General features: G+C 35.0%; 1 protein-coding gene across 4 annotated transcripts in view; it reads right to left on the bottom strand.

The window, feature by feature from the left end:
- Positions 1 to 4,346: 4,346 nt before the first annotated feature.
- LOC125279785 (scavenger receptor cysteine-rich type 1 protein M130) overlaps positions 4,347 to 15,329 on the bottom strand; it is a 35,822-nt gene continuing 24,839 nt past the window's right edge. Inside the window, exons 12-18 of one of the 4 annotated variants that reach the window (XM_048209799.1) lie at positions 10,311 to 10,577; positions 8,359 to 8,640; positions 8,092 to 8,214; positions 7,721 to 7,801; positions 7,171 to 7,245; positions 6,310 to 6,453; positions 4,347 to 6,234 (exon numbers count right to left, since the gene is read on the bottom strand). In XM_048209799.1, the coding sequence (XP_048065756.1) occupies positions 6,014 to 6,234; positions 6,310 to 6,453; positions 7,171 to 7,245; positions 7,721 to 7,801; positions 8,092 to 8,214; positions 8,359 to 8,640; positions 10,311 to 10,577 (1,193 nt within the window). In that variant the 3' untranslated portion in view covers positions 4,347 to 6,013. The remainder of the gene's footprint in view (positions 6,235 to 6,309; positions 6,454 to 7,170; positions 7,246 to 7,720; positions 7,802 to 8,091; positions 8,215 to 8,358; positions 8,641 to 10,310; positions 10,578 to 15,329) is intronic. The other 3 variants (XM_048209800.1, XM_048209801.1, XM_048209802.1) reach the window with 3 other exon arrangements.

Below are 15,329 nucleotides of genomic sequence, written 5' to 3'. Positions count from 1 at the left end.
ATTAATTATTAATAATGGATCTTAATATTATCAATATTTTTATATTTATATCAAAATTTTTTAAAGATTATTTTATAAATAGAAAGTAAAACATTTATTTGAAATAGAAATCTTTTGTAACATTAATGTCTTTACTGTCAATCAATTTGATGCATCCTTGATAAATAAAAGCACCAATTTCTTTATATATATATATATATATATATATATATATATATATATATATATATATATATATATATAGCCTATATATATATATACTACCATTCAAAAGTTTGGAAACATTACTGTTTTTATTGTTTTCGAAAGAAGTCTCTTCTACTCATCAAGCCTGCATTTATTTGATGAAAAATACAGAAAAAAACTGTATTATTGTAAAATATTACAATTTAAAATAATGGTTTTCTGTTATAATATACTTTAAAATATAATTTATGTCTGTGATGCAAAGCTGAATTTTCAGCATCATTACTCCAGTCTTCAGTGTCACATGATCCTTCAGAAATCATTCTAATATGCTGATTTATTACAAATGTTGTGCAACTTAATATTTTTTTATAACGTAACGTGATTTTTTTTTCAGGATTCTTTGATAAAAAGTTAACAAAGAGCAGCATTTGTTTAAATTAATCTTTTGTAACAATATACACTACTCTACAGTTTCCAAAAAAGATTAAGCAATACAACTGTTTCCAACTTAATAATAACTGAGTATCAAATCAGCATATTAGAATGATTTCTGAAGGATTGTCCGGAGTAATGGCTGATGCATTACAGAAAGAAAATACATATATATTTTAAAGTATATTAAAATAGAAAACCATTATTTTAAATTGTAATAATATTTCACAATATTACTGTTTTTTTCTGTATTTTTGATCAAATAAATGCAGCCTTGATGAGCATAAGAGACTTCTTTCAAAAACATTAAAAATAGTAATGTTTCCAAACTTTTGAATGGTGTGTGTATATATATATGTATATATATATATATATATATATATATATATATATATATATATATATATATATTATACATGACTACTTGCCCCAAACTTTTGAACAGTATTGTATCTAGGTTTTCCAAAAACAATATTAAGCAGCAAAATCAGTTTTTAACTTTGAAAAATGTTTCTTGAGCAGCAAATCCTCATATCAGAATGATTTCTGAAGGATCATGTGACACTGAAGACTGGAGTAATGATGATGAAAATTCAGCTTTGATCACAGGAATAAATTAATTTTTAAAATATATTCAAATAGAAAAATAGTTATTTTGAATTTCATAATACATCACAATATTCAATATATTCAAAAACATGAAAAAAAATCATAATTATTCAAAACTATTTGCCGTCATATTTGTCATATAATGTGAAAATATAAAAATCAGACATCACTCCACATGACATCACTCTCTCCAGTATCCCATAAGGCTTTGAGGGACAGATGCCATGAAACAGCGACCGAAGGACCAATGGATCTGTGTTACTGCCAGCAGCAGCACTACTGCTAATAAATCTTCGCTGTTATGGAAAACCACAATCTCACAGCCAACAACTGCTTATACCACCAATCCACAGGCATGTTTTGAAGGTTATTTCTGCTCTCACAGTACAGAACAGTGCGTCTAGACTCATGGAAACATTGAGCAAAGCATCATATGAGACGACAGCTTGATTATATTTCTGAATGCCACTCACTGATGATATTATGCATGAAAGTTGTTTATGAGAGTTATTAGATTTATGATCTACTGAATGTTGAGAAAATTTTAGAATTATAATTTTAAAGAATGCCTATTATAGATAGTACAATGCTTTGCAGAGATACGTAATCAGATTACTTTTTTCAAGTAACGAGTAAAGTAAAACATTACTTTTAAAGGTGCCATCGAAAGTTTTTTTACAAGATGTAATATAAGTCTAAGGTGTCCCCTGAATGTGTCTGTGAAGTTTCAGCTCAAAATACCCCATAGATTTTTTTAATTAATTTTTTTAACTGCCTATTTTGAGGCATAATTAGAAATGTGCTGATTCATGCTGCTGCCCCTTTAATTGTTCGCGCTATCCGCCCCCTCCCAAGCTCTCGACTCTATCATTGCATAAACAAAGTTCACACAGCTAATATAACCCTCAAAATGTATCTTTACAAAGTGTTCGTCATGCAGCATGTCTAATCGCGTAAGAACAGTGTTTTTTTGGATGTTTACATTTGATTCTGAATGAGTTCGAGGTTTTGCTCCGTGGCTAACGGCTAATGCTACACTGTTGGAGAGATTTATAAAGAATGAAGTTGTGTTTATGCATTATACAGACTGCAAGTGTTTAAAAATGAAAATAGCGACGGCTCTTGTCTCCGTAAATACAGTAATAAACGATGGTAACTTTAACCACATTTAACAGTACATTAGCAACATGCTAACGAAACATTTAGAAAGACAATTTACAAATATCACTAAAAATATCATGTTATCATGGATCATGTCAGTTATTACTGATCCATCAGCCATTTTTTCGCTATTGTTCTTGCTTGCTTACCTAGTCTGATGATTCAGCTGTGCACATCCAGACGTCCTGCCCTTGTGTAATGCATTGAACATGGGCTGGCATATGCAAATATTGGGGGCGTACACCCCGACTGTTACATAACAGTCGGTGTTATGTTGAGATTCGCCTGTTCTTCTGAGGTCTTTTAAACAAATGAGATTTATATAAGAAGGAGGAAACAATGGAGTTTGAGTGCTTTTACGTTTTTTTTATTTAAGTAACATTTATTTACTAACACCTCTTCTGTCGCCTTGTTGACAAAAATCAGGAGTGAGAAACAGAGGCATTGTGTGCGCTGTGTAAAAATGATGGCTATTGTCGTTCAAGACATTTCTTCTGGTGAAAACCTGAAGCGTCCATACAATGGACACTTCACTATCCCATAAGGCCATGGGAGACAATTTATAAATGGCAGTGAAGCAGAGTAACTGATGCCGTAGGTCACATGACAACATGGTGAATTTAGTACATCCAGATTATTCATACTCCACAGATTCATACTATTAAAAATGTATTTTTTAGCAGTTGTTAAGTAATTACTTATACCGTAAGTACTACTCAAGAGAATATGCGATTTCGGACTCAGCCAGAGTGTTGAACTTTCTTCTCCTGTGTCTTAATCTTCTGCAATCCAGAATGGCTGCAGAGATTAAAGGTTTGGTTGAGTGGCACCCTCTACTGTACAGGTGTGAATTTGCATTTCCTTCAGTCTGAGGCTTATTCATTTCAAAAATATAAACTTTTTGCTGTTGTTATTAAAAAACAAACAATTAAGCCCAGTCCAAGTGAGAAAAAGTACACATAACACTACACTTAAAAAAAAAAAGTTACTGCCTTAAATTTTTAAGTACAATCAACTTGGATGTTTAAGTCATTTCAACATTAAACTGATTTAAAAAATGAGTTGAATCTTATATAACCAAGTTGAAAATTGCTTAACTTATTTTAATGAGTTCAAGCAATGTTAAAAACATAAAAATGCAAGCAATGTTAAAACACTTTTAAAGTTAACTTTTCCAAACACTGATTAAAGAATGCATCGTGAAAATTCGATTCAATGGTCTGCTGCATCATCCACATCTCTCAGAATCGGCCTGCAAACTGATTCTCATAGAAAAAACTCCAGGGAATGATATGTCATCTTTAAAAATAATACAAGTTCAAAACAATAATATAAACAAAAGATAAAATGTCCACCCATTATTTCACACGCATTAGTTCAGCACAAATCAGCACAGGCATAATTAAACTTCTTAAACAGGCTGTGTTTTCACGGAACTGTAGAGAACATTAAAACAAATCCCAGATAATCCTCATTAGAATTTCGGAATGTTCTATTCAGAGATTCCGGCCCCTAAAGACACATGGTCAGTTCTCTTCAAAAGAAGCATGTTCTGTTTACACAAACCACTTACAAATGAGCCCCTCTGGGTAAAGCAGATGACATGTGAACTTCACCGGCCACAGGAAGACGTCACCGAAATACACTAGTACTACTAGTTATAGTACACGCCAGCTGTTACTATGTGTAGTGAGCAGATGTCAAATGTAATCAGACATTTTTGCAATTAAATACACAGATCATGTGGGATTTAGAAGGAGAATTCCAGATGAAACTCAGAGAGCAAACTCTTGTGCTGTGAATCAAACTATAGGTGTTACAGAACGATACAGTTTAACACACAGCACCAGAGCACTGCATCTCCACTGACACTGTTTCACCCTCCTGATCTTTTCACATTTACTGGAGATACATCATTTAAAGAGCATGCATAACAGTGAACAAAAGAGCCAGAACTGTCAATTACTTTATTGTGAAATAGATCTATAAAATCGAAAAATTTATAAAAGCCATTTTCAAAGCAAGCAAATAAAATAACGCGGGTCAAAATGAAAAGACTGCAAAGTTTCTAAACAGTGCAATATTTGAGTTTACAGCTTAATATAGCAAAATAAAAACAGAACAGAAAACTTGGATCTTATTGTAAAATTTAAAACCACAATTCTTTTTAAAACAAATAGAAACTCTTAAAAATGTGATGATTTAGTAAAATTAATGTCACATAATTATAATTTTATACATGCTCATAGTAGTAGGCCCAAATGAAATATGCTTCCTTTTTGGCCTTCGAATGCAGCCAATGAAGGATGCAGCCTCTGAATTGGGACACAGCTATAGTGTACAAAGGGATAGTTCACTCAAAAAATGAAAATTCTGTTATCATTTACTAATCCTCAATGTGTTCCAAACCTGTATGAATTTCTATTATGTCATACTATAGATGTCAATGTGGCCCATCAACTGTTTGGTTACCCATATTCATCGAAATATCTTTAAGAAAGAAATTCATACAGATTTGCAACAAACAGAGGGTGTCTGGTAAACTATCCCTTTAAATAATTTTTTTTTATACAAAAACTTGACAATTTTAAAAGATTTTATGAAAACAAATGAACAGAATAGCCTATATCAAATTTTGATTTCAAGGATTTCTGCAGAAATCTCACATGGACCTGCTCATGAGCTTCAACACATGAAAAACAAATGAAAAAGAATGTAAAAGACTTAAAACAGATCAAAACAACTACAAAACACATCAAAACCTAAAGAATTTCATCAACTTTGGCTGTCGTTGACACAAAAAAAATAGCTATTTTTTATCAAGTCATACTCTGTTGTGAAGATAATGATTTTGTTATTCTAAAACAGTGTCCTTTTTCTTATAAATCTTGAGAGTTAGAATCAATACACAGCATTTAGGACTGTATTATCTTCCCACTGTTCTACAGTACACTAAGAACATAAAATGTTATCTCTTAATATTATTATCTTAAAAGTCAAATTTGGGTTAACACTTTAGTATTTTAATGGTTTACTTTAGACATTCTACCAACTATAAGTAACTTTGCAAGTACTGTATCTGTGTGCAGTCTGCATTGTGACTGATTGATTTTTATTAGAGAAAAAAAAAAAAAAAACACAACAAAACAAGAACAAAACCTTTGCCCCCGTTACATGCCCACCGTTCCTTTTGAGGATTTTTAGGATTGTGTGTGTGTGTGTGTGTACAAGTGTGTGTATGCATGTGAGTGTGTTCTGTATTCTCATGCCTTCATTTGTGTGTGTGTTCTGGATTGTGCCAGGTTTTTTTTTTTTTTTTTAACAAATTTCCCCATTTGATTAGTTACTTTTTTTTATCACAACCACAAAAACTCCTTGAATCCAGTCAATTTGTCGGTGTGTGTGTATATATACCAGTTTCAAGTGCTACAGAACTGCCGAGATCTTGGACTACTCCGATGAAAACTCAATTTTTAACAATTAAAAGAAAATTAATTTAATGTCAAAATGACCTGAACAGAGGATGAAAGTTAATGAAAGATAGCTGCATGTAGTTGACTTATAATTAATACATTGTCTAAAGTGGACCATCGAAATAAAGTGTAACCATGAGGCTGCATCATTACTCTTGTTCTGCATGAACTTCTACCTCAGCGGTCACCACCACTGCATCTGCATTTACACCTGTACCTGCTTCTGAATCTGTGCCTGCATCCACGGCTACATCCATTTGTGCTTGTGTGTCTGCCGTCTCTGCATTTTCATCGGCTGCAGCCTCGACGGGCATGACATCATCATATTCCTCCTGGTTCTCTGTCTCCACTTCATAGGTGTCCTGATCTTCTGAGAACATGAAGGAAAAAGGTCACCACCATTTCCACAAGGGTACAAACTTACATGTGCATTTTGGTGCTGTACCAAGAATGTTGTCGGGTCTCTTGGGAAGGAGAGGGAGGTTGTCATCATTGTGAGTTTGGTGAGGAGAGATGTCACCGTTTTGTCCCTCAATGTCATCATATTCGGTACCAGAAGAGCCTTGACTTCTATCATCTGCATCCACATCTAAAAAGACATGGATAAATAAACAAACAAACATTTTCTTAGAAAAACTAAAATCTGAATGTTTATTCTACTGAAATCTTACTGATATGTCACTTGCATAATAATTTGGAACGCGGTGTATGTAAGTGAGGAAAGTAAATTGCGACATATCATACCCAAAAAATATTCATACAGTGGACTACCAGTAAAACTGATAAAAAAAAAATAAAAAAAACTTGGAACCAAAAATTATTCAGACACTTTGACCTGACCATGTTTTGCTTAAGTGTTATCTGACATAATTAAGATTTTTTTTTTTTTTCTGACACAGTTTAACTCTGAGATCTTGGCTACATTTTGGTTTGATTGTATATATACACACATATTTAGATAAATGTATTCATATATTAGAAATACATTTTTATAGTTTTTTTCTTATATTTTGAAAACGTCCTTTAAATATCAGCCAGTTTCATATTGATTAATTTTAATTTAAAATGGGATTTTATTTTAGTTAACCAAAATAACATTTTAGTTCACCAAACATAAAAACAAAAAATTCTGGAAAACCAGTGTAAATAAAATCATTTAATTATCATATATATGTATATATATATAGTCTTCATTATTATTTGGCAAAAATGAAAAATCAGTCATTTTGTTACAGAATAGTGTTACAGAACAATTGGATGGAGAATTAGTTGTGTAAGCAGATAGACAGATATTTGAAAATCTTACTTGTTTTGTTCTTGTCAGAATCCACATCCTCATAGTAATCATAATCTAATAATGATGCCTTTCCTTGAGACAAATCTGAAACAGATTTGGCTAGCAGTAATACATTTGCTTTAAATACACACACACACACACACACACACACACACTCACACGTTTGTTTTTGTGAATTGTGGGGACATTCCATAGGCGTAATGGTTTTTACACTGTACAAACAGTATTTTCTATCCCTCTACACTACCCCTAAACCTGCCCATCACAGGAAACTGTGCACATTTTTACTTTCTCACTTGAAAAGTGGGGACATGGGTTAATGTCCTCATAAGTCAACTCTTCTTGTAATACCTATGTCATACCCATGTCATTATACACATTTGTGTCCTGATATGTCACAACCCCCCCCCCCCCCCACACACACACACACACACATATAGCTACATTTCCATCAAATGTTTTTTTATATATATATATTTTGCATTAGCTCTTTTTTCATATGCATTAGCTTATGTCTCTATATTCATAAAATTCAAAATTGAATAATAAAATTATATACCTCTGTCCTCTTTCTCCATGTTATTCATTTCATTACTATCAATGTTGATGTCTTTGCCATTTTTATTTCTGTAATGTCTCACTGCAAAAAGAGAAACATATAAAAAATCAAAAAATTGTGCTTTTAGAGGTTGACAAACGGATAAAGTGAATGTTTTGTTATATGTTAAAGTTATATCATTTTAGATTTATGTGAGTGTTGTGCATCTGTTGGCTATTGGCTATCTGTAGTGAGATAAGAACTGAAACACCACCACCAACAGGTTCAAAAGATGAAGGCACTTCAAATAACACTGTAACTTCAGCATGTAAAAATAGTATTTGTCTGTAGATCAAGATGATGTCTTTCTGCATGGAGCCAGAGATACTCACAGGCTAAAAGTAGGCGTTTCCTATTCATCCACAGAAAAACCATAATCAGCAACCCCAGCACACCCAGCGATAGACCCACTATCAGACCAAAATTCATTGGAGGTTTCCCTTTTCTAACATAACCTGCAGTTTTAATGATACAGTTTCATAGGTCAGATTATTTATTAAACTTTAATCAAGCTATTTAACTTCATGCAAGAAAGCAAGCAATGGCAAAAAAAGTTACAAAAAAAGATGATTTTCCTCTCATCTTTTTTTTTTTTTTACCTTCACATTGGATTTCAGCAGTTGCATGTGTGCATTTTTCTTCTTTGTAACGAACACACTGAGAAAGGCTCTGGCCCTGCGCTAGACAATTTATGGTCACCTTTATTTCTTGGGATATTTCCATTTTATCCACAGGTTTTTCAACACTCGTGCAATTAAGCACTTTACAAACATTTTCAGTATCAATTTCATTTAGTTTTCCACAGACATATTCCCATTGACCTCTATACTTGACCACAAGCTTCCCGCCACACTTCTCAGTGGAGCCGAACTCAATACTCTCTGCAATAAAAATGTCAAATCTGTCAGTGGAAGTAACTGAAAGTATATTCCATACATTGGACTAATGTTTAAAAATGTGTATATATCAGTTAAAAGTGAATTAGGAATACATATAGATGAGCAAACAGAAATTGACCAACAGCCACTAAACTCTAATTTTGATATCATGGGATGTTTAAAGGTACACTATATAACATGTGAAAAAAAAAAAAAAAAAAAAACTGCATGCATTTTGTAGAAGAACATTGTTTTTGGTTGTGCTTCGGCTGTGTGACTGTGCGGATGAATATGGTTATCCTACTGCTCATAAAACATTCACTAGAGATATAACAAGTTTAGATGGAAAGGATCTCAAGCTGGCGAAAGCTGAAGATGTTACTGTAGCTTTACCCCTTAATAGACACGATACTTCCTTGAAAATAAACTCCAGCACAGCTCCACAACAACCATGATGAAATGACCCTTCACAATAGATAATGCTTTACAATGAACTCTGTTAGAGAGTCACAAATGGCAATTTATCTATTTAATAAAATACCTTACTCACCTATTGACTAATAAAAACGCCATCTCCACATCGCTTTTACAACATTTCAAATCCCTCTCTCGCTATCTCCAAAAAGCCAAGCCAATGTTGATTCTTGTTTTATTACGAGCTCTCTTGCGTTCTCTTTTTGCCAGCAAACTCTCTGTTCAGCATTTGTTTAAAACTATTTCCTGGAATTTAAAGATTTGGAGTGCTCCATGTCAACCTTTCTCACTCGTTGTGACAACTAACCTATGCCACTCTCACACATACACTTGCCAAAGTAGCTGGAACTTTTCTCTATTTACGGATATGACAAGACACACATGGGCGAGTGACGCATGTACGCAATTTCCCCCCGAAAACCCTCCCGACAGGTCTAAAATATATACACTTATAACAGGCTTACCATAGTGAACCAGGGTAAGATAAATCACATTTTGGAAAAAAAAGACTGATGATGGATTGACTTATGGAAGCCTGTTTCCGCCACTAAATAAAAAAATAAAAAAAGGAATTGTGACTTTTTATCTCAGAATTCTCCCTTTTATCTCACAATTGCGAGTTTATATCTCACAATTCTGACTTTTTTTCTCACAATTCGGACTTTTTTTTCATAATTGAGTTATAAAGTCACAATTCTGAGATATAAACTTGCAATTGCTTGATACAGTCAGAATTGGAAAAAAAAGTCAGAACTGCGAAAAAAAGGTTTCACACAATTGTGAGAAAAAATGTCAGAATTGCGAGAAAAAAGTTTTTACACAATTGTGAGAAAAAAGTCAGAGTTATATCACGCAACTGCGAGTTTATATATCAGAATTCTGACTTTTTTCTCATAATTGCGAGTTAATTTCTCAGAATTGTGACTTTATATCACGCAATTACAAGATTATATCTGACTTTATAACTCGCAATTGTGAGAAAAAAGTCAGAGTTCTGAGATAAAAATGTCGCAATTACTGTTTTTATTTTTTTATTTAGTGGCGGAAACAGGCTTCCTTATTGACTCATTTAAATGTTAAGTCTGAACAAAAAAAGTTACATAGTGTACCTTTAAAAGAGGAACTACTACAATTCAGCATCAACTCATTATTTACAGCAACAGTCCTAATTTTAGCCCAGTATTATGTGTATGACTCACTTTCACAGGCCACAGAAAGGATATTCGCACATTTGTCCTTCTCAAAGCCGCACTGCCACAGCAGTGTCTCCTTGCCAGTGCAGCTGAAATGGTAGCAATTTGTTTTAACAGGGACTGCCGTACTCCAGTGGTGGATGGCCTTACCACACTTGAGGCTGTCACATAAATCATTGGACATTTCTGTGTTCAAATGAGATGCACAAACACTCTCATTATTTATGAGCACCTCGCCTGTGCATCTGTTTGAGAGTTTAATGTCTGGATTACCTGGGGAGGAGTGAAACCAGACAATCAGATATTCCTGTACGGTATGTTTATAGAAAAGTTGGAAAAGAATTTAAGAATTGACATCTTTTCAAATCATGAGTTTGGCATGGCCACAGTATCTTGAATGAAAATGACTTAAAGGCACAATATGTAGTTTTTCGTTGCTAGATGTCACCCATTCAAAACAAAGGTGTAGATTAATGATGCTGATTGAGCATGGATTCATCTGAGATGTCATCTTCACCTCACAGCCAGTGGAAAAGAATCGAGATGGGACTCAGGCAGAAATCTGACACTGCTAGCAATTTTGGGCCCTATGAAAGAATTTGAGGTCGGGGCCCCTATGCACCCAGTCCGCACCAAACATACAAGTCAAACTAGCTATCCAAAATCTTTGTCTGCAATCTAATAATAATAATGACCTATTACGTTTGCTATTGCTTTTGACCACTAGGTATCAGTATTTAGTCAGAGGCCTCCCATGGCTGTAGCTAGCAGATTATTTATTATGCAAATGTAAATGTAATAGAAAAATACAGTACAGTAATCAAATATTCATATACATACATTCTTAAAGGGGTGGTTCAATGTTTTTTTGCTAGGCTTGATTGTGTTTTTGGGGCGCAGTTTAAAGCAGAACTAAGTAACTTTTTTTACCTTCATAAATAGTTTTCTAAGTCCTTACCATGGTTAATTGACTTGTAGTGGTGTATTTGAGGCGTGCACTAACCCCCTCGGGCACGTCTAAGCCAGAATACAGCACTTGCAACTTGAGCTGCAGCGACCCGACACAATCTCGCCTCATGTTCACGTTCACGCGAGAGTGACAAAATGCTTTACGGTAATTCAAAAACAATGTATATATTATGACTTTATAAGACAATTTCGAAAATTACACACCTCCATCGAGTGTACTGTATTTGCAAATTACCCACCTCCTCTTTCTTGTACTGTATTTGCAAAACTACTGCGCTGGCGAGTGTTGTAGTCATTGTAGTCCAGAGCTGCGCTTGGAGTATTTATGACAGTGTGATTCACTGAAGGAAACTGTAGGGGGAGCTTCGCGAATCTTGCTTAGTTCTGCTTTAACATGTCTTTGAAAACGCTGTATTTTTCATATATTTTAGCTTTATTCTACACCTCTGTTTCCACTGTCATATGAACGGCTCGTTTGACTTCCTGCTTCTATGAAGCCACTCCCTCCGAAATACGCAGTGTGCTCAGATTGGTTAGCGGGCCCAGTGTAATCCAGAGCCATCGTGATTCACTGAAGCGTCCGGAAACGCCACGCCCCTTACCATTTGTTACCGGTTACGTGGGCTTCAGTTATATTGTATGCTCAATTTGATTATATTGCTGTATCAAATTGTGCCCGAATCAGACCCAGATGAACAGCAATCACGGCTTTTAAAGGACGTTTATGAATGGTATTTCATTTAGTATTTGTGTCAAAGTGTTTAGATGCTGTCACTGCTGTTTGTTAGCTTTCAATATACAGTTTTATCCTGATTAAAGCTTTACTGTAGCCGAATACATGACTGAGTAGTAGCATTTTTGTAAAGGTAGCGTTTAATTTACGGCATGAACAACTGTTTGTCTATGAACAGAGAAGTTTGTTGGTGTTTGTTGGAGAAGTATGCACTATATAATACAGCTAACTGGCTAGCGAAGCAAAAACGAGTTGCTCTTTGATGCAACCAAAAAATAGCAACAGAACTATACATTTAAAAGACATGTACAAACAATAAAATCTACTTACAGTTTGAAGCCAATAAACACCAGCTTCTGCTTTTAAAGTGGGAACTGCTCAATCTTTCAGTAAAAGCCTAGCTTTGTGCAAATCCAGCATTGAACTCGTGTAGATTCTGGAAGCTGTCTTTAGCACCGCATCCAGTGTAGAAAATATCACAGATAATAATGGGTTCTATTATCTTATCGCTCGCGTTCGGTGTAAACAACTCTTCCGCTTTCGTTGTGCTGCACCACATGGCCTCGCCCACTTTGTTGCATGTTCCCGGGGGTGTGTTTTGCAGGGTTTATGATGTCACCAACCCGGGAAGAAGCTTGTTGCAGTCCAAACCAGTCATTTTGGTTTGGCAATAAACTGCCATAACTTTTAAAGACAATATCTCCGTATGCATTGAACTTTGCAGATACTGTTTATGGTCAAGCAGCAACATTACACACTAACTAAAGTTAAAAAAAAGTGAAATCGCATGGAACCACCCCTTAAAAACAAAACCAATTGTTTAGTCAAAAATTCAAGAAGGTCCATATTCTAAAGCGCTACCTTGTACTCGGCCTTAAAATTTCTTGTAATTGTTAACTATAGCATTTGTTACAATAAGGATACAATTACAGGTAATACCATTTTTTCTTTCTTTCTTTTTATAGCATTTGTTATGAAAAATAGCAACACAGTTTAGAAACTAGCTACAAGATGCAACAGTTATAATATAAATCTTTAGTGAAAAATCTATAATTATCTAAATTCTACAACTAGTCTTCACGAGTTTAAAAAGCTTGTAGGATGATGTTTTCCCCTCTTTTCATCAGTCAATTTAGTGGCTGTTTTAGATCATGTTCAACTTTCTCCATAGCGTTTTACTATCCGTAACAGAATGGGTTGCACATTTTATCATCAGCGTCGCATATGAACGGCTCGTGCAAATCTTAACACTTTTGGAGTGCGCTGGTGAACGGTTACGGTGATTCGCGACCCACTCATGCAAAATTAAACAATTGGGCTTCAGTAACAGTCATATTGTGCAGACAATTGGTCAGTTCAGTTCGTAAAACTTATAAAAGCTCTGAATGCGTGATGTACAGTTAATTAATAGTCTGATGATTCTCTGTTTCTGTGTGGGCTTTCAGAGTACCGGCAACATGTGAGAAGAGCCGGTGCGCGAGAAGTGCCGGTACTGCGTACCGGTGCGTATCGGCCCACTTCGAGCACTGACTGTTACTACTAATAAAACCGATCTCTGGGGGCCCCCAAAAGTGTGTGGGCCCTTAGAATCATCCTAACTTCCCCCCCTTTAGTGGCGCCCCTGAGAAATCATGTTCATTGATGAGATTAATAACGTAGTATGAAGCAGAGCAGGGCCGAGTGCTGTGGGAGGCCACTAGAGTGATTGCTAATGAGAGATGAGTGCGACACACGGCTTGAGAGCAGCAGAGTTTTTATTATGATGTCACTGATAGGTGACGCATGGACACAGTCCGTGTCCTGGTTAAAATGGCTTATTTCTCTGGATTTAAACATTCTTGGAAACATATTGGATAATGTCAGTACACAAGTCAACAAAATATATAACATTGTTCTATGGAGATAGGATTGTAGCAAAATACCAAATAAATAGATTATGATCCACAAATAAATGTAAAGATATTCACAAAAAAATAATCATATACACAAATGAATAGAATGATATCCACAAATATATGCTGGGACTTTCACAAAAATTAATTAAATTCACAAATAAATAAAATGAGATTTGCTAATAAAAAACATATTCACAAATATGTTTTTATGTCACAAGCACAACTCTGCCTGCATTTATTTGTGAATCACCACCTGTGCATTTGTGCATTGCTTTCTGTGCATTTGTAGATCGCTGCGCGCATTTGTGGATCTCTTCCTGCGCATTTGTGAATCCCCTCACGCATTTGTGGATTCTGACACAATTCTAGCGTCAAGACCTCAGACAAATCCACAAATAGGTCGACTCCACCCACCGACTACTCAAGCCAATCAGATAACGGCCACGTGGCGCTGACCAATCGCAGCACACTCTCGCTACATTTCATGGTAGGTAAAACTACAATAAAACTTCATGAAACTCATCAGTAAAGTTTCAGTCATCATTCGGACGGGGATGATTTTTGGAGTATATTCTTTATATTGCCATCAGGATCAGTGAATCGGGATAAAGGCTATGCATGAATTATGATCATACACAGATCCCCTGCTATAACACGTCTACTGACGCGAGCGGCGCGGCACAGCGCGATGCAGCAAATAGAAGGCATTATAATAATATAAACAAACAGATTACATTATTAGTGTCCATGTACATGCAGCAATACTGTCTACAAGCGGCACGGTGCGACACGAGCAGTGGCAGTAAACGGATGTCCCGTTCTACAGTGCTATAATACCACACTTGCAATATGCCCAATACCAAATATGAATCAGTGATGTACGAGCCTCGGCATCACTGCAGCTGGTTTTGAATAAAACAAAGGGTTGCAATGCTGAAAATTAAATTGTATGTATTTATTTTGGATGCTGTAGGCTAAATAACTTTTACAATAAAAAACTATTAAGTCTGATTCATCGGAAATTTGGGTGATCAAGTGTTTGACTGCTGGACATTTTACTTAATCTATAGGCTATGTCATTCAATAACCTGTCACATTTAAAAAGTCTTCTCTACAAACAATGGTAACGTTAAAACGTTTAATTAATGTTTAAAATATTATTTAATGGCCTGTTAATGTTTAATAGCTGGTTTGCTGCTCGTCGATGTTTGATTGATAAACTGGGAAATGCTGTTATGTGACGAAATCTATTTTGCAAACTCGCATGTTTTTCACAAGGTTAAATCCAGTTAGATATGTTAATAGAGCTATTCACCCAATTATAATTGAGTTATTACAATTCTAATTATTGAGGCTTTCTGTTCAATCTTGAATAACGTGACGCTTCCATAACGCATCTGTATCCAGTAGCCTATATAACTTTGTTGT

Source organism: Megalobrama amblycephala, linkage group LG12 (genome assembly GCF_018812025.1).
Source record: "Megalobrama amblycephala isolate DHTTF-2021 linkage group LG12, ASM1881202v1, whole genome shotgun sequence".
Lineage (NCBI taxonomy): Eukaryota > Metazoa > Chordata > Actinopteri > Cypriniformes > Xenocyprididae > Megalobrama > Megalobrama amblycephala.
This window is presented reverse-complemented; position numbering and strand designations above follow the sequence as displayed.